Source organism: Candoia aspera, chromosome 3 (assembly GCF_035149785.1).
Source record: "Candoia aspera isolate rCanAsp1 chromosome 3, rCanAsp1.hap2, whole genome shotgun sequence".
In the NCBI taxonomy this organism is placed as follows: domain Eukaryota; kingdom Metazoa; phylum Chordata; class Lepidosauria; order Squamata; family Boidae; genus Candoia; species Candoia aspera.
Window position 1 is genome coordinate 177,478,458 of NC_086155.1, and position 26,253 is coordinate 177,504,710.

Consider the following 26,253-nt stretch of genomic DNA (forward strand, 5'->3'; position numbering starts at 1 on the left):
GACATCATTCATCATGAACAGTATAGCAGAAGAATGGTTTAGAGTTACTGCTTTGCTACTCATAGCTCATGCAGTTTCTACTATGGTGCTTCCCAATTCAACTTTATTTGAGGAAATGCTGGAAAAATACATGGATGAAGATGGTGAATGGTGGATTGCAAAGCAAAGAGGAAAAAGGGCTATCACTGACAATGATATGCAAAGTATCTTGGATATTCATAATAAATTACGGGGTCAAGTTTATCCACAAGCTTCCAATATGGAATACATGGTAAGGGTGTATTGCTGTTCGTCTTCAGAAATGGTGTGTATGATTGGGAGGGAATGGGTGTGGAGAAGAACAGAATGATAGAATGGCTTCTATCATTAACAACATAGAAATATTACCTATTTGACATTTTATATGCTTTACAGAATTTTCTGTTTATCTTTCATGAAGTTATAATAACAGAGTAAGGTAAAGGTAAAGGTTTCCCTTGATGTAAAGTCCAGTGGTGTCCGACTCTAGGGGGCGGTGCTCATCTCCGTTTCTAAGCCTTGGAGCCGGCGTTGTCCCTAAGGACCCGTCCGTGGTCATGTGGCCGGCATGACTCACGGAACGCCGTTACCTTCCCGCCGAAGCGGTACCAATTAATCTACTCACATTTGCATGTTTTCGAACTGCTTGGTGTGCAGAGTAGCACTTCCTTTTCCTATCAATTTCATGGTTTGTTCCAGAAATGTAGAAATGTTTTTTTCAAATCCAGATTTTTAAAATTATATGTTAGAAATTTATAATGAACTGCTTATGGTGAAATAAATTACTTGCATTCTATTAAGGTACATAAAAAGTTAAGTTCATCATAAGAATGGCAGAGTAAAAAACTAAGAGAACTTGGGTATGAGGAGAAAGGCAGTTGATAATTAGAGTAAGAAGAGGAAAAGGAAGGAAAAGGAGACAATTAGTATATGTGGAAAACAGAAAGAGGGAGTGAGCCTTTGTGACAGTAAAATTTTGAATGTCACAGGCATAAAGGATAAAGAGGATGAAGTATTAATTGGAATGAAATGAAAGCAAAGTGTGTGTTTCTAAGAGAAAGGGGAAGGATGTAGTAGATTGAATAGGTCTGATCTTACAGAGTGGAATTGGTGAAAGCATTCAGGGAAGTGAAAGTGAAATGCACATGAGAGTTAAACTGTATGTCAGGAAGTATGCATTGGTTGTCATCTAGATTGTTGTGGCTGCATATGAAAGTAGGAATGCTTGTATTGGTGATAAGGTTGTGCACAATGTTCCATGCATGCACTGCTCTATGCACAGAACAGCCAGGTTTTCCCAAGCCCAAACACTGTTCTGTTCGTGTGTTGACCCAGAAATTGTGTTTGGTCTGGGAAAATCAGTGGGTGGGCTGGCAAGTAGGTTCTGCTGAGCAGGAAGGAAAGGAGGGACAAAGTGCACCAACTTTGCTTTATATACCTTGAAAGATCCATCTGGAATTTGTCTTTGCTGAAACCTTGAACAAAGAAAATATTACAGATTTCAGTTTGGCTGAACCATGACCCTGCCTAGAATAGTTCGGCTGAACTTTTGAGCCATAATGTATTTATTCAATGTATGAAACAAAACACATTTTCTGTCTTGTGCATACCTCTAAGTTGGTGATAACTGCATGTTACACTCTAGTGAATGGTGATAACAAAAGGAGGAATTAACAAGTTTTGGGAAAAAGTGGCAACTTTCTAAATGAAAATATTTTGAAGGAAAAATAATTCTGTTAGGGGACATGAATGGATGGGTCAGAATGAAATGAGAGAGTACAGAAAAAATGATAGGGCCATAAATCCTAGAATGAATAGTGGTGACTGGTGAGTATCTACTTGGAAAAATATTGTTTGAGTTTAATATAGTGCTTAACATTTTGCAAAGAATGTAATATAAATCTAAACTTATGATTGATTTGATTGTTTGCAATGAAAGACCAACAGAATTAGTGAAGAATATAAGGGTGATGAGAGGTTCTAAATGTGCGACAGACCATTATTTGGTAAGAGTGGATAGTGGGGGGGAAAAGTATATATAAGAAAAGGAAAATGAAAGGAATAAGTGGTGGAATGACAATAGGAAGAAAAAGTATAATTCTTGTGTGAAGAAGTTTTAGAAGATAGATTAATCCCCCAGCATAATGAATGTAACATCCATATAAGGAAAAAGGAATATGGAAGCTGCATGAAAAGAATTATATTATCAAGTGCCACAGAATTGGGTGAGGCTACGCTAACAAAGAAGCATGAAATGGTTCTTCTTTGTGCATTTATGTGTAAAGCTGTGGGTGAAAAAAATACGTAAGATAATTGCTGCAAAAATGAAGATAAAAACAATATGGTATAGTATGTATGGATAGAAAAATACAGCTGGAAAGAATGTCATCAAAGAACATGGAATGGTTAAGATTGAAGGAAGCAAAGAAAAGACAATGTGGTTTTGATGGACTTAAACAACTGCTTTGGAACTTAGTGAAGAGGGCTAAACAAGGAACCTTCAGCAGAGTAAATGGAATTAAAAATAAAAATGGTAAAATAATTTGGGATAAAACTGAAGTAAGGGAAGTATTATTTCAAAGATATATATAGAAGTTAGTGATATGTTGAAAAGTGGAATTCAAACAAATCCAAGAAAAGAAATGATGAAAAGAAAGTCATAAATGCTGTGAGAATGTTGAGAAATGGAAAGGCTGCATGTATTGATGGTATAACTGTAGAAATGTTGAAATATAGATGCATTTGGAGTTGACTATGTAACTTATATGTGTGAAGACTGCATTTGTTTCTGAAGATTAGAAGAATACCATTATTGCCTGTTTATAGCAGTGACACTTAAAGTGTGGTCCGAAGATCTCTGGTAGTCTGTGGGTGTCTACAAGACCATCCAGTGCAGTCTCCCCACATTCTTGGGCCAGAGCCTGTTCACTGACTCACCTGGTGGGTGCCCACTTGCTGCCTTGCTTTCTGCCTCTATATGGGTGCCAACACTTAGCCTGTTTACTAGAATTAATTTGTGACCGAAAAATGGGTCATTGGTGCATTAAGGTTACAGTACAGATAGCTATGTGAGTACTAAAATTGAGAAACCAGACAAGAGTGGATAGGTCAATAACAAGTACAATAGTAAGTACAAAAACTGATTTTGAGTGCATATGTGTTGCTCACACAAACAGCTCAAGAATAAAAGAGTATCTAAAAATGGAGTTATTACATTGAAGGTCCACTCATCACTGACACCTAAATACTCATATTTTTTGACCAGGAAATTTGTAGTCAGAATTTTTGTAATGGCATACAATGTATAATTTAAGTGGTAAATAGATATTTAATTTTGGTCTAAAAAGTTAGGCAAAAATTAGTTTAAAAAAGCCTTTAAAAATGGTGAAGGTTGGAAAGTCAACGTAATATTCTTGTTTGTCTCCAGATATGAACTTGCGTGCTCTTAAAGGTGAAAAAATGAAAATAAAATTTGGATAGTATCTTAATTTTCTGCATGTTTAGTTAGTCCACAACTGCATAAAGTGTGAGGTATTCTTTATACCAAGGATAAAGTAGCAAGCAAGAAAATAAAAAACTACAGAGATATTTTTAATGAAATGTGCTTTGGAAAGAATTTGGAAGAATTCTGATTGAAACAATATGATAATGAGCATTGTTTGGAAAGTGCATGGCAGTTGCATACTTGGCTGGCAGGTGCAAAACAAATTTTTCCTCTTTAGCAGCTTACTGTGAGATGCATAAATGTAAGAAAGCTTAATATATATATGCTAATTTAGAGAAACTGATAAAGTGAATAGGCTTTAATAATGGAATGTTTTGTGCCATATGAAATTGAAGGTTGGTTGTGGAATGTAATAAGGTGGTATATGATGGAAATAAAGCATGCAAGAGAATTAATTACATGCTTAGCCATGGTTCAGCACTGAACAGGGAGAGAGACACCAATAAGTGATAGCCCCTTGATTGTTTAGAGTATGCTGGCCGAAGAAGTGACTTTTGTATGCAGAATAAGTTGTGTTGTTGGCTGAGAACACAAATTATTTGCAGAGAATTTTAGATAGGCTATTTCATGCAATGGATTTCAAAAGTAATGTATCAAAGACAAAGGTAGTTGTTTGGCAGAAAAAAACAGTGAATGCTTGCAAGTTATACATTTAAAAATTAGAGCAAGCAAGTGAATTTGTTTACTTCAGTGGAATGTTTACTAAAGATAGAGAAATGGATGGAAAAATGTTAAGCAAATGCTTGTAGAAAGGAACTGGGTCTTACGTGGTCTGTTGTGAGGAATGAAAGTTTGTCAGAGGAAACAAAAATTAATGTGTATAAGTGTTATTCTGCCCACTTTGTTAAATGGAAGGAAATGTTGGGCATGTGAGGAGAAAGATAAAAGTAGGTTGAATGTAGTAGGAGTAGGGTACTTGAGACGTACTTAAACCAAGAAGGTAGAGGTTCAAGAATGAAGAGGTGATGAATGATTGTGGATAATATACAAACGTGAGTGACCAATATAGAGAAGAATTTTGAAATGGCTTGGTGACACAGAGAGAATGAATGAGTATTGAATCACAAAACATATATAGGAGGAAGAGTGAATATGTTGAAAGAAAGCAGAATGGATCATAAAATATGTAGGAACAGTGAATGAACAACAGTGGAGAACACCAGTTGACATGCAAAAATGGGTTTTTCTCTGAGGTACTTTCTGTTTCGCTTCTTTATTTGTGACTCCATCATTGAGGAACCTGATATCTGGAAATACCCTGTTTTCAAACAAGCATTTTTTCATCTGCCATAAATTATTTGTATGTAAATTTGGATTGCAGCCTTTTAAAAAATATACTTATTTACAAGGATGTTCAGATCAGGTAGGGTCTCGCTCATAGTTTACTCTGAGACCATTCATCTTAGTAGCCACAGCTTCCCCTTTTCAAAGCTTGATAGAATCTTTCCAACTTGGGGTAGAAGAAAAGGGTGGTATCTCTAGCTCCTGCCATAATGTCTTTTGCTAATAAGGAGAACACAATAGGACTGTATTGCTATGTGCCCAGCAGGAAAGTAATGCTATTTTCTATTGACTCACTGCTGATAAAGGGCTACTGCTGTGTTGGTAGCCAGAAATTATCAGAATTCAGGCAGGCAATACTATAACTGCCTTTATTGGTTCAGTCTCACAAAAGACCAATTTACTTTCCTCGATTACGAATCAGTGGGGAGAGGGAAAGGAATTATATGGCTAAAGAGTCTTGCAATGGAATATCTTTAACCTTTAACACTCTCTGGTATACATAGGAACCCCTCTCCTGTAATGAACATACTTATCTTTCATGGAGACACCTTTTTATGAGGTGGTTTCTTCCTGAAAATTTGAGAGTGTAAAAGGTGACCCTTCTTCACTAACCACAGCATGTAAGAAAGCATCACTGCTGAAACTTAACTGGTTCTTCCAGTTCCACAGGACAGAAGGGAATGCTTCTGATGATTGGTACAACCTGTTGAAAACACCAGTTTTCTAACTGATGCCACAATATGCCACAATAGACCTGTGCACTGGAACTTTTATGATATATGTTGGTGAAACAGACCTACCTGGTTCCCAAAACACTTTTTCTAGCAAAATCCTGTTCTTGTGATTCAAATGAATGAAGAGTAAGTGTTGCTAAGATAGCTTACATAGAGTACATTCTTGTTTTTCCCAGTTAAATCTGGATGAATGAAATCAAAACATTGTATCTCAAGATAGATGGATAGCCCCACATATTCCAAAGCACTGACTTACAACATTTTGAGTAATGAGGAAACTACCAAGTGAGGTGGCCACTCTCTTTAGGGCACACTTCATTGTTTGCAGCAACCTTTAATCTGGTTATTTCCTCAAGGATCACAAGAAACGTAGTGACATCCAGGGTAAGGTTTTTGTCCAGAAAGTCCTTAAAGGGTTTTCATTTAATTTAACTGTATTTATCAGAAACAATAGTACTGGGCAGTCCTGAGTTGCCAATATATAGTACAGTGCCATAATTTGTAACAGTGGATATTTGCTAGGTCATTAAGATTATTTTCATCCATTTGGGGTAAGAATTTACCACAATCAGATTACCTACAAATACTTCCTGCACAATTAGTATGAAGTATTAACTATAGCATTTTGGTAACTTCCCAAGGAAAAGAAAAAGGGTTTGGTGGGTTATGCTAAATAGTATGGCGAAATTTGCATAGAACATCCTTGAAATGGCAAATAACAATGATACAGAATTCCATATGACGGACTCGTCCCTGGGGGAGCTGGGGGTATTGACGACCGACAGGAAGCTCTGGCGTGGGCTGGTCCATGAAGTCACGAAGGGTCAGAAGCAACTGAATGAATAAACAACACAGAATTCCATGATCTGAACAGAAACTGGACTGGCAGGACTTTTCTGTTCAACCTGACAGGATTGGTCAAGATCTGCCTTGGTATGTTGCTTCACCTTACACAGGTGCATCAATCCACCTTGATGCAGTGAAGCACTTCACAGATGTGTGTTGCTACACTTCGATAGACACTGAAGCAGTAGCTACCAGTGCTGTTCATGTACTTTGCTTTAACGTCATGAGCTTTTGCAGACGCGTTACACATGAACACTTAGAAGCTTCTGTTCAGCAATACAGCTACTTTGTTTTTTAGAAGCAGGCAACCTGTTGCTTTGCTTTTTTTTCCTTCAAAGAGCTATTTGGTCAAACCTTTGAGAAAAGCAAAACACACCTCACAACTCTATTGTACATAAGATGCAGTTTTTGTATTCTGTGGCTGCATTACTGAGAAGGATTTGTCTGCTGTCAATGAACCACATTTACATTAACAATTCCTTTAATTTCTGTCAGAAAATAGTGCAGATTCACTGGCCAGTGACCTCTCCCAGCAGGATCCTACCTTTGTTATCATGAAAGTGTTGTGTGCCATTAATGCATTAATATCACTACCTTTGTTGTTCCTTACTCAGAACAAAGCAGCATCTTGCTTTGGATTGCCCTTATCATAACATGAGGGCAAACTTTAAAAAGAAGAAAAAGGAGTGGATGCTGGCAACTGCTTTTTTGGGGGGTGGTGTGGGGAATAATGTCTTATGTGCTCATTTTGAGGATATATAAAGTTGCCACAAAATAATGGCAGTGAGTAGTGGGTCCACTATTTGTTCTCCACAATGACGTGGTAATCTAGAAAGGTAAGTAGGTGCCACTTGTCAGCAATGAATTCACTTACCCCTGCTACCCACCCAAATTAAAGAGCTATAGGCTATCATAATGTTCCCTATCCATGCCTGTTTTTTATTTCTTAAGAAGGAATTTATTCTAATTATTTATGCATAGCAAGAAAGAAAAGTAAAAGGTGAGACATTGGACTGAGGGAAAGGAGTCAGGTCAAGAAACTACAGTCAAGGAAGAACATTCTAGTGACATTGACTGGTGAGAGTAATTGGGACTGATTTTTGCCCACATATATTTTAGTCTGTGTTCAATAGCATTTTGCTAGTCATATTATCTGAAAGACCTGTTGACATCTGCATCTCAGAAGAATTGAAAGAAAAAAGGGGAGGAGGGAAAATCAAAGGTAAGTCATGTGTTGTTGTTTTTTAACAAATAAATATAACATTATAAGAGGTAGCTGACAAGAGGCAAAAGAAACCCAAAGAAAGAAGGGTCAGGCAATGGAGGAAAAAGAAATTAAGATTAACCCAAAGTTGCTTGGGATCACTTGTGGAGCATCAGAAAAAACAGGGAAGCAGAGGAAGGATCCTGGTCTTCTTTGAATGTGAGAATACCAGGAAATCCCAGGGCTGTAGGCTGTAGCTTGACTGCAAAATGACTTTGCCTAAAGAAAAAGTACTTTGTAGACTACTGGTATCTAAGGAAAAGAAAAGGAGGGGGGTAGAAGAAATTAGAAATCCAAGGAAAAGTGATATAAGAAATAGGGGATCAGAAGGGGAAACTGAGGAAAGCAAATGACATAAATCAGTGGCTCCCAACCTTTTTGGCACCAGGGACCAGTTTCGTGGAAGACAATTTTTCCATGGACAGGGGAGGGGGGGATGGTTTTGGGATGATTCAAGCGCTTCCTCTTTTTCCCAACCTTTTATTCTTTTTTCTTCACACCGTTTGGAGATAGCAGCCAATGGGCTTGCTTTCTCTGACAGGAGGCGGAGCTCAGGCAGTAATGCGAGCGATGGGGAGTGGCTGTAAACACTCAGGCTGTAAATTTGCTCACTCGCCCACTGCTCACCTACCGCTGCGCAGCCAGGTTCCTAACAGGCCACGGACCGGTACTGGTCTGCGGCCTGGGGGTTGGGGACCCCTGACATAAATAACTAGGGCAGAAAGAACAGGAAGTAAACAAGGGAATTAGGGGTGTAATATATTTTTATTGATATTTATATTATTGGAAGGGTAAAATTACAGCTGAGAGGAATTCAGCAGGGGACAGTGACTTGACACAAGTAGATAAAACAGCTTTCTGTGTATGTACTTCCCTGTATCAAACCATTAGCAGTTGTATTTCTTTGCTTTGCTCCATCTCTCCCTTGCCATGAACACAGTTCCCATTTTTAACTGCAAGATTTGCAAGCCTGTGGAGTGGCTGGTTTGTGGCACATTTAACCAGGAACTATTTCACAGTGAAAATTACCTTCTTCCTTGGCTTGCTTCTTTCCTGCTCAACTTCAAAGCTCAGTGGAAGTGAATGAGATTAGGTTAGAGAGGCTATTGACATAGTATCAAAGAGCTGAGCAACGTCTCCTCTTATTCTTATCTTGAACTGTTCATCAATAGAGTCTTCATTGGATAGGTGGCCGAGAAAGCAAATAGGTAAGTCTGCATGATACCAAAGGATGCAGAGGCAGGAGCAGTTAGAGAACATAAATACAACTGAGAAAAGTGTCAAAGCAAAAACAGGGCTGTGGACACACAGAATTCACAACATAATCACAATAATTTCACAAGATAGAGATAATCTTTTCATTGTATTTTATTTTGCAGTTGTTAATCATAGTAATAAAAAGGATAGCTGTGAACTTTATACAGTAACATTAGAGATTAATTACAGTGGCAAATGTTTACCGGAAATACTTACAGGGTTTTTTCCCCTCTTAATTGATAACATTACAAAGATGGAATTGCTTACAGGCATTGGAACTCCAATGCCCTTCATAGGCCTTCTCTCCTCCACTTTTTTTTTTTTTTAGTGCCTTCAAGTCAGTTTTTGACTGCTGGTTACTGCATGGACTAGTCCCTGCAGTTTGCTTGGCAAGGTTTTTCAGAAGTAGTTTGCCATTGATTCCTTCCTAGGGCTGAGAAAGAGTGACTGGCCCAAGGTCACCCAGCTGGCTTTGTGCTTAAGGTGGGACTAGAACTCATAGTCTCCTGGTTTCTAGGCTGGTGCCTTAACTGCTACATCAAACTGGCTCTCCTTTCTCCCATTATGAACCTATTATTTGTTCTCATTCGCAAATATATTCATTATTTTGTGATAGGTATGACTCATATAAGTGCCATAATCCATCTTTTTCTGGTACAGATTTGGGTATATTACATAGCTATTACTGTAAAGCAGAGATGCTTCAGATTGTGCTTAATTTAGAAAAAGTAAAAAAAAATGTACTTTTTAAAAAATATTTTAAAAAACAATATTTTAATTGTTTTCCAAATTGCTGAAGTTGCTAGGTATATTTAATGATTGATGAACAGTTTAATATTTTTCTAAAGGTTTTTAAAACATCCCTATTATTGGCAGTTAATTTACAGTACTACTACAGAAATATAATTTTCCTTTTTAATGAGGAAACTTTTTAATAAAGTAGGTGTAAACTATATCAATGATACATCCCCATATCAGTATAAAGATATTGATTAATAACTTCTTACATCTATCCAGGTGGTATGCATTCAATTTAAGCTGATGATTTCAAATACAGGAAATTATATTCCTCAAGCCTGTTTCTGCGTTTTAGCTAGATGTAGATGTATAATTAAAATTAGTACTGTGGTATTTCCTGAGTAATGTTTTTAGTCTTTATTTTAATAAACAATAAAGAATATAGTGGGTGTTATTAAAAAGTAACTGTACTGTACTGTGATATTTACTTTACCAGTCTATTTCTTATACATAGAATGAATACAGCATTGAGGCCTTATATCATGCCACAGTAAATGTTTACTTCTGTTGGTGCCAACTGTATGCATTACTGTCCTAAGTCTGAATCTTAGATTTTTTATTATAGTTTACACATTTTACATCTATATCTGAAAGTGTGCTGTTTCTGTTCTGTATTCCCAAGAATTCTACATCAGAAATACCTTGAATATAGATTAAAAGTTGCCATACTAACAGTTCACAAAACAATTCTGTATGGACATCAGTGACTTATTACTGCTATATAAGTAACTTTATTTGCAAATTATGGTATCTACAATATATATGTATGTATATGTGTGTGTTTATTCATAGGAACATCCATAACAAGCTGAGAATTCATCAAAATTACAAAATATGTGTCATGATATCACAGTGCAAGCTTCACTCCATACGTATTTATGTGAGACCAGTATGAAAGGGATGGAATTTGTATCATGGTATCATAACGCACTTTTGTCATTTGCTTTCCCTTGGCCTCTCCACCGATGCCCGTGTTGTCTATTTCATAACAGTGATTATATAGGTTTCTTAAATATGTCCTACTTCAGAGTGAAATTGTGACCTTTGATAAACTGAACATAGCTTGTTATTTTAGGATCTTGGTTTATAATATTAACTTTTAGCCATGAGAATGTAGCAGATGGTAGGATTTTATCGGCTTTTCTACATAGGTGATAGAGAGCCTATCTGAATAAGGGTTGCCCTCTTTGCATCACATTTTGTTTTAATTGAATAAGCTGAATACTGAGTTTTATTGTGCATTTTATTCATTAAGTGGATTGTAGCAATATTTAACTGTATTACAAGACAGCCTTTCCCCAAAATCCCAGCTATCATGGTCATCCTGAGACTTACAGTCTCAGAGAATCTGGAACACCTTGTTGGAAATAAAACTATCAAGGGATTCTTTCCTTTGTCTCTCTCTGTCTTTGCTCTGCTTTTCCTATTTGGAAAACTTTTAGGCTGTCCTTTCAGCCTGCATCCTTCAGTACTTCTTTTTTTCTTTTTCTCTACTCTTCCCAAATGGAAATATAAAGCTGAAAACTGCAGGATTTTGATCATAGCATCTTCAGTGCACCTTCTTATTAGCTTTTTAAAAAAAAAAAAAAAAACCATGAGGGTTTAAATGAAGCTGCTCCTAAAGCAGCTATAGATTCCGTGTGGATGAATACCATCTGAGTCATGATTTGTGAATTCTTATTTTTATAGGAGAGTGAGTTTGTTGTGAAACTTCATACAGTAGCTTAAAAGCAGCACCAATTTTAAAGAAACCTTGTTCTAGAAGCTCACTACTGTAATGACTCAGAGAGGATTTGAGACATTATGGGGAGACAGGGAGAGTAGACATATACAATCAAGAGACAGAATGCTTCCAATCCCTTCTCAGCCTCCCCACAGTCTTTTACAGAAGGTTAAAATTCTCATCTCTCATACTGACCAGGGATGAATCGGCTTATGTTTCAGGCCAGGTAGCTCTCAATGGACTGAATAATTTGGGTGGAGGGTTCATTCATTTGCCTTTGGACAGGAAATCATTATCTCATACCACTTAACCATAGGCCTGCCTGCCATATCTGGCAGCAAAAATCCAGATGATCACTAGATGGAACCAAAAAGATGTTTTCTGCCATCTGTTGGTGGTCCAGATTTGGACAGCTGAAATACAGTAGGCCTATTCACCCAGAAGGAAACGTTCCTGGATCATCTACATCCATTATCTTGCATCTCACGGGGATCTTGATTTGGTCTCCTAAGCCAAATATAATGTATAGTCCAGCATCATCACGAATTCTAGCTCAAACTGCTCTCTAGTTTAGAGAGGAATTGCAAAAAATAAAAGTATAAACTTAGTGTACTTTTTTTTTTTTGCATTAACAAATTAAAATTAAAATAAAATATCTTGTGGTATAGTTGCAGGAACAAAGAATCTTCAGGGGATCTAAAACAGCTGGAAGCATGTATGAAAAAAGTTACGTGTTTTTTCTTCTGGTACCAGACTTGTGTTATGAGAAAGGGCATCCTGTTCTTTAATCTTTCCTTCTTTATCATAAATAGAAATTAGATCAAGGATTGCCACAACTACATACAAAAAGATGTTGTAAGGAACATGGAGTTTATTGAGTAACCACTTCTGGCAAACTTTACAAACCCAGCAATATTAATGATATCTGATCATGAAGATAAATATTAATCCTGGAAATATTTCCTACTTTCTATTTAAATAAGTAGTCTAGGACCACCACGATGCACAATTCCTGCTATTCTGGCCCACAGTAATCTGGATTATATGGTGTATAATGTGAATTGCTTAAATACATCGATAGAAAGCTTTTTTGGAAGCAACAAGTTAGACTTGCTGGACATTCTTCTGTAATACTTATACTATATTTTAATAGAGATTTTTCTTAAAGTATTTTAGAGATGAGTAAATTATTCATAATGTTAACATATATTAAAAGTACCACATATTTATTTTGTCTCTTAACTCTTAAAATATAGACATGGGATGTAGAGTTGGAAAGATCTGCTCAATCCTGGGCTGAGACCTGTCTTTGGGAACATGGACCCACAAGTCTTCTTCCATCCATTGGTCAGAATTTGGGAGCACACTGGGGAAGGTATAAAGAGACCATTGGTTACAAACTATTTTATGTCCACATGCTATTCATTCTTTAAAAGTGAAAAATCATTGTTTCTGTTGATAATAGCTACCTGAACGATTGGCAATTTCTTTGATTCTTCTTCATAGGTATAGACCTCTAACTTTTCATGTCCAAGCATGGTATGATGAAGTGAGAGACTTTAGTTATCCATATCCTCAAGAATGCAATCCTTATTGCCCATATAGATGCTCTGGGCCTGTATGTACTCATTATACTCAGGTGGGTATACTTTTTTTTTTTAAATGAATAATAGATTTGAATTCATCACTTTCAGGAATAATATTTTGGAATGGTAGAGATCAAGAGATAGTTGATAGGAGAATATGTAAGTCATATGGAATTTGTATCTGTATGAAAAAATATTTTCTTTTCCCATTTTTAAAAAACAGCTTGCAGCAATCTATTCTTTTTTTCTATATAGATACTATTGGCAAAACAAACTTTTTCTTAAGAACACATTTTGGCATGAATTCCTTGGAATATATCAGGATGTCTATAGCACTACATATACTAGTGATTTGGTTGATGAATGAACTGATTAACTTACAGATTGGATTATTTTCTGAAATGAATCTATTAACCCTTGGATAAAGCTTACATGTGTACTTGGGAACTTGGAACATTATACAGTAAGATGCAAGTTTAACACGTTTGCTAAGGAAAACAGTGGCTTGCTTCTGAACTCACTCACACAGATACAGTATTTCTCATCTCAAATTCTGATTAGCAATTTAATGTTGAATTAAATTCAATTTATTAAAAGCAGTAATAGTTTAAAAATGGAATTAATGCAATTAAAACATTTAATTAAACATAAAATTATTTATTTTCAAAATTGTAATCCCTTCCATTTTAATAATACAAGTAGTCTTTGTTTAGCGACTGCCTCATTTAGTGACTGCTTGCAGTTATGATGGTGATGAAAAAATAACTTTGCAACCAATCCTCACAGGTCTGGAAAGCAAAGGAAACTGAAGTAAGATCATAAGCACAGTTGTGGTTTCACTTAGGAGCCGCTTTGCTTAATGACCAAGTTGCTGGTCCCTATTATGGTTGTTAAATGAGGATTACCTGTAAAACTATCCTAACCTTTTCTTCTAATAATTTTATTATATAATCTATATTAGGCTTCTTCAACCTAATGTTTACCAAATGGGTTGGATTTAAATCCCCATAATTCCCAGAAAGCATGACCAAACAGGTCAAGTCCAGCATGCTTAGAACATTTAAGTTGGAGGATGCCATATCTAGCTTGCTAGCATCTTGCCAGGAACTAGACATGATGTTTTATTTCATCTCAGACATACATTTTTTTTCTAACGTATTTGGTGCTTGATTATATCAGTGGGTGTTCATGAAGAACCTTATATTAAACTTGTTTTCTATTTATGAACACAGTATGTTTGTGATTGGTTTTGTCTTTGGGAATTATTTTTTTAACCTTTGGAATTTATATTAGCAAACATGCTTGTTTTAATTTAAAGTTTTAAAGCTTTTTTCCTTTTCTCCTCCAGGTGGTATGGGCAACAAGTAACAGAATAGGATGTGCAGTCAACCTGTGTTATAATATGAACGTCTGGGGACAGATATGGCCAAAAGCAATTTACTTAGTGTGCAATTATTCACCCAAGTAAGTAAAACAGATACAGATGTTAACACAAAAAAGATATCTAAAGCCCCCACTGCCACTTTATAATAAAATTATTTAGGATGGTGTGTCAGTTTAGACCAGAATCATGCTAGGAAAACAATGTTCTGTCTTTTCACTATCTGTCATGTCTCCATTCCTAATTCTTTTCCATTGTAAGCTCTTTTTGCTTTACCTTCCATTTTCTAATTTTTCATTTCATTTCTAAAGTGGTTGAGACATACAGACATGTAGATCAGCTGTTGCTCATATGGCTTAGTCATTAAAGTATTATTGATATTGTACTGGAATTGGCCACAGAATATGTAGTTATCTAGAAAATATAAACTGTAAAAGACATGAAATAATATTGCTGATGGGGAAAAGAAATCAGGTTTCTGCAAAGTATCTCCTTAAGTCTGTGGGAACTTTTTACACAGTGTAATGCTAAATCATTTTGAATTTTGAGAACACTAGCCTAAATCCAGCATAGTCCAAAGCACAACATTCAGAGTATTCACTATAATCTCTTAGCTCTGCTTATGACATAACTCATTTGTAATGGATGATTAGAAGAGATTTGATTGGCAGCAGTTCAAATGAATTCTGTCCTTACATTCAGCAACATGCTTTTCTTGGAACAATATAGCCAAAGCAATCCAAGATTTGTTTTATACCAGAATGAGCACATGTAAACCTGCATTATGTCAATGGAATTACAGGTAGTCCTTGGTTAACGACTGCCTCATTCAGCAACCATTTGAACTTAAGATGGTGCTGAAAAAGTAGATTTATGACCAGTCCTCAAACTTATGGCCATCGCAGCATCCCCACAGTCATGTGATCATGATTTGAGCATTTGGCAACCAGCATACGTTTACGACAGTTGCAGCATCCGGCAGTCACGTGATTGCCATTTGTGACTTTCAAAGCCAGCTTCCGACAAACAAAGTCAATGGGGAAGCTGGCAGGAAGTTGCAATTTGCGGTCACAGGACATCATGCTTAACGCCATGGATGTTTTACTTAATAACTGCAGCAGAACTGATGTCGTAAGTCAGGTGCAGTAGTTCTGTTGATGCTTTAGGAGGCAAGCAGATGTTTTCTGATTTCATAAGGTAACCTATATACTATACATAGAAGTAGAGCGCCTCAGATTGTGTCCCATTTATCTTTCTTTTGTTCTTAAGGGTTGGAATTCCTTTCTACCACCTGGCATGAACTGGTATCAGTTGTTAGAGATTCTGTACTTCTGTGGCTCAGGGGGCTCGACAAATCACAGGTTGCAGGAGTAGTATTTCTCATGGGCGTCAGGCACTCCATTTATTTCACTGAATCACTTTGTTTTTTATTCTTAGGGGTAATTGGTGGGGCCATGCTCCATACAAACATGGTCGCCCATGTTCTGCATGTCCTCCAAGTTTTGGGGGAGGCTGTAGAGAAAATCTTTGTTATAAAGGTATGTATTCAGAAAATTAATGTATATACCGCTAGGTATGTAGTTCTGTTGATGCTTTAGGAGGCAAGCATATGTTTTCTGATTTCATAAAGAAACCTGTATACTATCGAAAGGGTCTATATTTTTTTAAAAACCTTGTGTACCTCTCTGACATATGTCTACACAGAAGCTTGTCATTGTGATGCAGCCTCCATAGTGTTTTTAGATGGAACACTAAGAAAAGAATTGATAATTTCTTGGTGATTCACTAGTTCTTACTTAGAATTCTGTATATTCTTTTTTGTTTATCATTTACTGCCATAACTAGATAATCTCAGCTCATTAACGATGGCTGATAGTAAAACAATCACAAGTCAACCAGTATTAAGCCCCATTGATTTCAGTGGATTTAGGCACAGTGGGATCAAGAAGCACTTAAGTCTGTAATCCTTTAAGTAAGTTCCTGGGAGTAAATTCCACTGAGTACAGTAGAGTTTATTTCCAAAGAAATATGCACAGGATTACTTTCTGGCTTTATCATGTCTAACAAAGATTAAACACATGTCATATTTATGCCATTCTTAATTATAACCACTGAATGAAGCCATTGTGAAGAATAGCACTCACTCCTTTCAATTGCTTTACCAGAAGGTTCAGAAAGGCATTACTCTCCAGAGATAGAAACCAATGAAGTTGAACAGCATCAGTTACATGTTCAGAATACATTACAAAATCAAGTACAATCACATGAATCAGCCCGTGATGACAGTGAAAGAAATGAAGTCATAAGCAAACAACAGATGTGTAAGGAAATTTCATTTGTAACATGTTTTATTTTTTAATTGAAGCACCAACCTGTCCTAAAATGCTGCTATAACATCATCTGCTTTCTCCTTCAGCTCAAATTGTTTCCTGTGAAGTACGGTTAAGGGACCGCTGCAAAGGAACAACATGTAATAGGTAAGGTACCTTTCCAAGTTTATCCACTAAGTCTGGTATTGTGTATTCTGGTGTTCTGTATACCACTAATTCTGGTATTGTGTATATTATTTTATCTAAAACAACAAATTTATTTGCTACTGTTCTCAGGTTGTTTTTTTTAATTCTCTAGGTATGAATGTCCTTCTGGGTGTTTGGACAGCAGTGCCAAAGTTGTTGGAAGTGTTTATTATGACATGGTACAAATATTGTAATTCATAGCATTTTACTCTGTAATTACTAGGAAGTTTAACTAATGTGTTATCCTTAACCAAGTGTTTGCTAAATAAAATGACCCAAAATTAAGTTAATTTTGACAGAACTTTCAGGTTGCTGTTATATTTATTAGTCTTCACTCATTTTATTGGAAACCTGACTTCCTAGGCACCAAACATATAAAACAATCCATTCATAGAGTCGAATTGGCAGACTGATTTTTACATAATTTGTTAACTCACCTCTCTAAATATGAAACTGAGGGTGATTAAATTATTACCACTTTCCACAAATTGAAAAAAACACAAAACGTTACTTGTAATAGAAGTCTTTATGTCTTTTAGAGATATAGTAAGGAAAATAGTGGTTTAGTTGAACTTAAGTTCTGTTTCTGGGTTTTTCTTTTCTTCCTAGCAATCAAGCATCTGCAGAGCTGCAATACATTATGGTATCCTAGACAATGATGGTGGCTGGGTTGATGTTACCAGGCTAGGAAGAAGAAATTACTTCATAAAGTCCTATAGAAATGGAGTCCAGTCAATTGGGTAAGTAAAAGTGAAACATTATCTCACAATTATATTATTTAGATCTCAATTCTAAATAGATCTATTATTTAGATCTCAATTCTAATAGACCTCTTTCAGTATAATGTAAACAATTTAGGGAATTATTTATAAATAGTTATAAAACATTTAATGCTGTATATCTTAAGAAGATGTCATTAATGAATGTTGTGTTGCATGATGGCATAAGAGCTATGAAAGCTTATTTGAAGTCACCTCTACTGGTTCTCCATATATTCTACTGTTATCTGCATTATCTTTTTTGCTGGTCTTTATAATCTGTTTGGGACTTGTTTGATTAAGGTGTTTTTAATTATTTGTTTGGATTAGTTGACTGTGTTGGATACTCTTAATATATGCTTTTATATACAACGTTTTGCATCCGTTTAGCAAAATAAGAAAGACAAACTTAGCTCATACTAAATAAATGCAGCTCTCCAAGATCAACTTTTGCAATCCTGAGAGCACACTAAGATCCTGTTACTGAAAGTTGATAGCAACAGCATGCTTAATAGCAGTATAATTTTTGTGTCCCCATCTCTAGAAATTAAGTGAGCTAAGTCTTACTTTATGTATGTTCCAAAATCACAAAATCTCAAAAAAAGAACCAAACATTCTGTTATCCTCAGCCAAAAGAAGTACTCTTTCCTAATGTAGACTACAGATGGGCAAAATGTATTCCTCAGGTACTAAAATGGAATTAAGGGCCTTCCCCAATGATTTTAGCATTTTCTAGCTAATTACTATGATCAACTGGCCAGTATAATATGGATGACTGGCTTTCCTATTGCAATTACCAAGCAGTGTGGTCTCTGTCATCCAGCTGATTAACTGATGAGATGACCTGCAAGGACCAAGTCGATCTTTGACAACTACCATTAGTGGTAGGAAACCAACGATCAGCAGTAAATCACTAGAAGGCACAGGTTAAGTAACGGAGAGGGATGAAGTTTGTCTAGTGTTCAAAGCATATGTGTATAGGAAAGAATGCATGTTTGTGGCACAAAGATACCAGCCCAGCAATCTATGTAGACCCTGGGGCTGAAAACATTGCCACATGGTATAGTTTGTGTACCCATAATATAAATGCAGTAGATTGTAGATTATTTGTGCAATAGCAAGATACGAAGCATTATACTGAAAATATCCTTAGAGGAAAATTCAGTTCTCTGCTCAAATTGTGCTAAAAAGTTAAGTTTTGTTGAATTTGTATAGCCCTGTTAAATAATTCTCCTCACTTTTTTATTTTTTGTTTCTGTTCTTTCCATTTCTAAAATATTGTGGGTATTTCATTTTTTATGTTTTTTTATTGTTTTATCTCTATCCTTGTCATGAGTAAGGATGGCGAGCAGGGGGCTCTCACCCAGACTGTCAAGCGCATGCGTAGCACTGAGGAACTGTTCAGCCATTCAAAGAGACACAGATCGGGACCGCCTTAACCTTTGGGGTTTATATGGCTGGGTTTTCCCACGCTTTCTCAGTTTGTTAGGATTCTTGTTAAGTACTACTAATAAATATTAGAGACCAAGTCCTCGCCTCAGTGTGTTTCCTGGTAATCAGGACAATCCTTATTGTAGAAAACTGTAATGTTAATACTATTACTGCTAATAACAATAGGTTCTGTTTTGTTCTAGGAAATACCTATCGGCTAATTCATTCACAGTCTCTAAAGTAACAGGTGAGGATTTATTTTTATGATATAACATTAATGCTGATTAATCTCTTTATAGCAAATATTTGCATGTATTTTTTCTTGTTTAATTTCAGTACAAGCTATCACTTGCGAAACTACAGTAGAACAATTATGTCCATTTTATAAGCCAGCCACCCATTGCCCAAGGTAAACCATTTCATTATTGTCCCCATCCTATGAAAAGTGCTTGTAACTAATCACACAGTTGCTAAGCATGCAGTGTGATTATTGATTTTTTTTAAAAAAACAAACTTTGGCATATTTTGAACTTCAGACTGCTAAGACTGCTATGCGTATAATACAAGACGTTAAACTGCCCCATCTCCATTTTACAACAGGGTTTTTCCATTAATTGCAAGGATCTACTTATGTGTATCAGCATATATACAATACTAAGAGCTGGTGGCAAAGCAAGAATTGTTGGAAAATCTTCAAGCATTCCATGGTGTATTCAGCTGAATTGAAATGATAGAACAAGAATGTAACAAAGAAAGGCATTCTATTTTAAATGTTTATACATTTGACAATAGAACTGATTACCCAGAGAGGTGATGGGATCCTTTTCATTGGGGAAGTTCACATAAAAGCTAGACAGCTTTATGTCTGGGATATATTAATATGAATTCCTGTTCATAGTAGAGTGTTAGATTTGATGGTCTAACTGGCTTCTGTGGTTCGGTTATTCTTTAATATCTCATTTTTATTTTGAATAAAATGATCACATTTGTCTTTATATTATTATAGTATACATATAGAATTATTAATCTTTGTCTTTTCCCTCAATTTTTAAAGGGTCCATTGTCCTCACAACTGCATGCAGGCAAATCCACACTATGCCCGAGTGATTGGAACTATAATTTATTCTGATGTAAGTATGATAAGATATATTTTCATCTGGAATGTGATTTAAAAAAAAACATTTAAACATAAGGTCATCAGATAAAAATAATAATATAAGAAAGCCACCCGTACCCTTCCCAGAAAACAGAAACCACACCAAAGTGAAAGAAATGGTTTGGCATATATATATAAATCTGTTTCTAATTTAAGGAAAGATGCACAGTTTTAAACAACAATAGTTAATATTTCTATCCAAGGACACCTATGTATATGTATATTTGTGGGAGATATATGGATACTAAAGCTATTGCATTAAATATTAAAGAATGCTGTGTAATTTTTCAGTTTTCTCAAAATCTTTCAACCACAGTGAATAATTATGTGGGCATTGCTACTAGAGATAGTAATATGGACCAGTATGATTACATTCTTACTACTCAATCTAGAAAATGGTCGATTAATATATTGCAATTTTAAGGGGGCATTATTCTACATGGGAATTATTTTTATAGTTGATTCTTACTGACTTGACAAAAATGAATTCTGTATAATAATTCCAACCTGACCCATCAAATGCAGATTTCCATTCCCCTTCCCACATTCTTTACAGACTTTCAGGAGCTCCAACTGTACAGAGGCTCCTTTGATATTCTTTTTAACTAATCATAGAAGGCTGGTAGGAAAACTATAAGAATGTTGTTCTAATTAGAGATGTACACAAAAAGATGTAGTTTCAAACCCAGAACACACCATCATGTTCCAGAGCTTCTGCCTAACTGTTTCAATCAACTACAGTTTGGCAGAAACAAACTAAGAACATATATGGTCGTTCTGGGATAGAGTAGAAACAAAATCTGGGCAGCTTCCCAGCATTTTCCCTCATTCCCTACCCTCAGTTTCCACCAATATATAGCTTATGCAGTGATTTCAAGAGCAAGAAAGAGCCCCCAGAGTGGCATATCCCACCAGACCTGTCCTAACAGCCAGGAACCATGCTGAGACAAGGAATAGATCTCTAGTGTTTTATTACTGCTACATAACAGAAAATCCTAACAAACTGAAGAAGCGTGGGAAAAACCCAGACATATAAACCCCAAAGACTGAGGCGGGCCCGATCTGTGTCTCTTTGAATGGCCACCTAATTCCTCAGTACTACGCATGCACTTTACAGCCTGGATGGGAGCCCCCTGCTCACCGTCCTCACTCATGACAAGACCCCCTTCTTCCTGATCTTCCAGTACCTTCCCTCTCCTTCCTCCCCTTCCTTGTTTCAGCAATTAATGTCTGGGGTTTTTCCTTGCTCTACCCGGAAACCACTTCTGCCCAGAACAAAAGAGCCCCATTTCATTTTGGGTACAGATTAAAGTGCCCCAAATGTGCATATACTATGAAAGTTTCAGGGAGTCTTTTTAACTGAGGCAAGTTATAAATCTGTTTAATTAATTAATTAAATTGAGTATCAGATATGGGCCACCTGAAAACAGTTGTTCTGTGCATGGAACAGTCTGTGCAACAAACATTTTGCACATCTGTACAAAAATGGAATAATGAAAGCAAAGTTCTCTCACATTCTGTCTCCCCACCTTCTCTCTGATGAAAGCATTTGTATTCAAAACGCTGATAGTTCTGAAATCTTTGGCTAGCTGAGATTGGCCAATTTGATGAAGATCCTTTTCCCTCACAACATAATGTTATACTTGTGGAATCCATATATTTAATTTTAAAGGTGGTAACAAATTTTCTCAGAAGGACATCAGCCACAATATTACAATATTTTGTGATATGAAAGAACATCAAGTGCCAATAAGAATGTGGAACCACAGCTGAAAAGAAATAGACTAGGAAGGGCAAAAATAGTGAAGCAGTGGTTTAACTCTGATTTCCTGAATAACTGTAGCTTGATTTACACTAAACCATGTCAGTTTGTGTGGTATAGGAATAAATGCATTTAAAAAATTACCCTAGTGGGTTTTTTTTTCCAGTTTGTGAAATGCCTGACCAGATTTATGTAATCACTGGTTCACTAATGGAGATAATCTGACATCATTTGATTATCTCCATCATTAATGGAGATAATCTGACAACATTTCTATAAATATTTCAGGGTGAGCAGTTTTTGACACATGCCTTACTATCATGATTTACTCTTCATACTTTATCACTAATCAGACAAATCACATAATATATTCTTTAAAGCCATAAAAGGTTTTCAGGATGATTATACAAATCGTTTTAGATTGAGGGAGAAAAAGAAATTTTGTCAAGGTTAATTTGTCTTTAAGCTTATACATCTTTGTTTAAGATATTTCCCCCTTTGTTTCTCACATTTAATTATACAACAAGGCCTTTGACAGATGTGCCAGAGACTGCACCCTAAAGAATAGGATAGTCCAGGACACAAAGAGAGCTGGTGCAATAAATAAATAAATAAATAACATTCAAATTTATTTATTTATCTACATTTAACTCAAAGTAATATTAATTAAACTGATTGCCCAGTTTAGGAAAAATAAACTTGACAACTAAGTTGAATTACACTTAAATTAGATTTCCTATATAACACTATTGCATATCATTGATTTCAGTGGTAGAAATGAAAACTCTCCTATTGCTTAATTTAAATCAACAAGTGGACATTAGGAAAAACAAGAGCCTGTATAAATTCAGCTAATAATTTGCAAGTCAACACTATTTTCTAAAATATAAATCCTTCTATTTTATATTTCCCTCAGGTGTCTAGTATCTGCCGGACAGCAGTCCATGCTGGAGTAATTCGCAATGAAGGCGGCTACGTTGATATCATGCCAGTGGATAAGAGAAGAATGTACACTGCTTCATTTCAAAATGGCATTTTTTCAGAAAGGTACAAAGCATGACTTTATAGTACACATGGTACTTTTTATTGCATTACTGAAGAAGGCATTACTCCATTACTGTACCAATTTACAATTAAGAATAATCCTGCTTATTATCATCCAATCAGCCTACACTGTAAAATTAGCAAGTTCTACATGAAACCTCTCTTCTCAGAAATTTGCCAATTGGATGATCCAGGAGAATACCTCAACTGCAGAACAAGTAGGCTTTCTTCCAGGATAGTCAAGTATTGATCAGTGTGTAATCCCACATCACCTAGCTGAGAGGTATTTCAGCTTCCCAAGGGACTCTCAGTTTATTTGGAGGTGGCTTTTGACTCAGTCCCTTGAGAAAGACTGTGACAGATGTCACCTGCTTTATCCATTGAACAGTGTTTTCTTCAGCTGATAATGTCACATAAGAATACTTTTATGTTAATAGATGTATAAGTAGCACTGAACTGACTGTTCCTATTTCCATCCTAAAAGCAGCTGTATTTTAATGTTTAATGTTTACATTAATGACATAATATTGGCCCTTGCAAAAATCATATTTCATCCTCCAGTTTTCACCCATCTCTGTATGCAGATAATGCAGCAACCTTTCCCACGTCAGTCTCTGCAGGCACTAGGATATTTCTGCCTTATGAGAAAATTAGAAATTAACTACGATAAAACAAAAGTGCTAATTTTTAATTAGCTAATTTACTAAATTATTCTTTTAAAATTAGCTAAATTACTTAAAACTGTTTTTTTTTACTACTCTCATAACTGGAAAATTAATTATAGTCAATGAAGTAAGTTAAGGAGTTCAAAACTTTAGGTACTCACTTTCCACTTTCTGCCACTTAGATTCACCAAATTACCAAACTCACAATACAAGCATAAAAAATGTGCATCTAATGTGGGCATTATATTTGTAAGCCACGAAGGCAATAATTATGTGTCTGCAGCAATCAGACTATTTAAACAAGATTTTAAATTTCCTAATGTGCAGCCCCCAAACCTGTGCAAATCTGCCTTGGAAATCATTCAGTCTAAATTTCTGAAAGCCATATTCTGTGTGTCTCAATCAACAGTGAATGTAGTTCTCTGGATGGAGTGTGGTTATGTTTCTGCTGAGGCCCACCTAATACCCTGCAGATTTAAATTCTAGTTAAAACAAATATTTGGCAGCAAGTCTTTGGTCAACCTCACCTTTTCTGACAATTACACTTCTTCATAGAAAAAAATATAGCTTGATCTGTCCTATTGTGGGCTGTCCCCTTCAGGCATATTCTCATTGAACATTATGGCAGAGCTCAAACTGAGCATTCTAGACTTAGGCATCCAAGAACATAGATCCCAAACTTTATACTTCCACTTTGGAATTCTTGTACATGTCCGCTTCATCGTACCTAGATATTTTTATGATATTGTCCATGGTTTGCACAGAAGCTCATTTAAATAGGAATGAATCAATGCCTTGTCCTCAATGGTAATGATATGAAGATACTGCAGTATTCCTGCCTCTGAGTCTGCTCAGAACTGAAGTTGACTCTGTGACTTGTATGCTATTAAACTGCCCTTTATATCACACCAAGCATCTTGAGCATATTGCACTTCTGGTTAGTGATTATAGATGGGCTTTTGCAAGATCAATCTATGGACGTTTCTAGAAAGGTCATAAAATTTCTATCTACTGCTAGAAATAATCGCTTTTGCCATTAGATAGGCCACATAATTGTGTACTTAATTAAATATGCCATGTAAGTTGACCAGGCTGTCCAAATATTTATATGTCATCTTTCTGGTAATGACCATTAGCAATAAATACATAGATTTAACTTAATAGGCAGATTCCTATGAGAAATGAGAGTACATGATAGGAATAAGTTCCTTTAAATCATTAGTTCTTTATTTTTCTTTTACAGTTTGAGGAATCCTCCAGGAGGCAAAGCATTCAGAATATTTGCAGTGGTTTGAGGACAAGTAAATGGCATCTATAATATAAATTGCAAAATTTTAAAAGAAGAGAGAGAAAATTAATTTTGATTTGCTTCAAGTTTGTATAATTGTGTAATATGGCTGTACAGAAGATATATACTATTTGCTGATTAGAAGAGTGTTTAACTGCATGCAAATCTTAATGAAGAAAAATCTATAATGTTAAACATGGGAAATTGTATTTGAGAAGTGATGATGATGGTATATTAATCCTGTGTTAAATATTGCTATATTTTCTTAGCATTTATTTCTATGCGGTGCATTCAAAGCTCATAAATGTTCCAATTTTTTAAAAAAGAATACATTATCCTTATGATTAAGTTTTATATATGCCACTAATATTAACTGGAAAAGTATATTTATGATAAATCTTATATATCTTGTATATAGAATGTTTCATTGTTTAAAACTAAAAAAGTGCTCTGAAGCAAGGTATAATAACTCAAAAGGTTAGGAAATATTGCCAGTTTTACATAATTTTTCCACTGTCTTTAAAAATAAGTTTTTTTAGAAAATAAAATCCTTATCTTTGAATACACAGAAAGAGAGAGACAGAGAGAGAGACAGAGAGAAAGAGAGAGAGCAGGTTAATTGTTATAGCAAATTTTTAAATTGCATTTTGGTAGGCAAGCTTTCTTGTAAAATAGAAAAACATAATTGGATGCCACTGACTTGTTACTGAACAGTCATTGCATCATCAAGTGCAAGTATACTAAGAAGTTGATTTTAATTTTATCTATGTACAGACATCAGTGGGAATGGCATTGGAATAGAACTGTAGAACTGAGTTAAAGTAGATTAGAGTTCCTTTTAGGTTCCCTAGGTCATTCTTTAAGGTACCTTGCATGTAGGATTGAGTAGAAATTAGGTCATATAGTACTGATGAATTGTAAGAATGTATGATAATGTGCCTAAGTACCCTTTCTTTATCTGGCATATATTCCTGCAGGGCAGGCCATAATGCCAAGGATTACGATCCCAGTGTTATATTTTTCTATCAATGAATTTAATTTCATTCTAGCAACAAGCACTGTGCATTAAATAAATCATATTGTGGTATATTCAGAGTATATTCTAAGGCTTCCCAGAATCGCTGTTTAGTTGAGCAGTCTTAGAAATCTAAATTATAAATAAATAAAGCTGGTGACAATATCAAATTTTCTATGAAAATTGTGTTGTGAAACACTGTAAAATTAATAAATACTTTAT

The 26,253-nt window shown here is 35.6% G+C and overlaps 1 protein-coding gene across 1 annotated transcript; it reads left to right on the forward strand.

Moving 5' to 3' along the window:
- Positions 1-25,075, forward strand: CRISPLD1 (cysteine rich secretory protein LCCL domain containing 1). Its single transcript, XM_063300254.1, has 14 exons — positions 1-271; positions 12,686-12,804; positions 12,936-13,068; positions 14,364-14,479; positions 15,834-15,934; positions 16,562-16,717; positions 16,813-16,873; positions 17,025-17,091; positions 17,522-17,652; positions 19,305-19,348; positions 19,438-19,510; positions 20,156-20,231; positions 22,936-23,066; positions 24,972-25,075. Exons 1-14 carry the CDS (start codon positions 14-16, stop codon positions 25,021-25,023), a joined length of 1,518 nt encoding a protein of 505 aa, XP_063156324.1. The 5' UTR covers positions 1-13; the 3' UTR covers positions 25,024-25,075.
- The last annotated feature ends 1,178 nt before the right edge of the window (positions 25,076-26,253 follow it).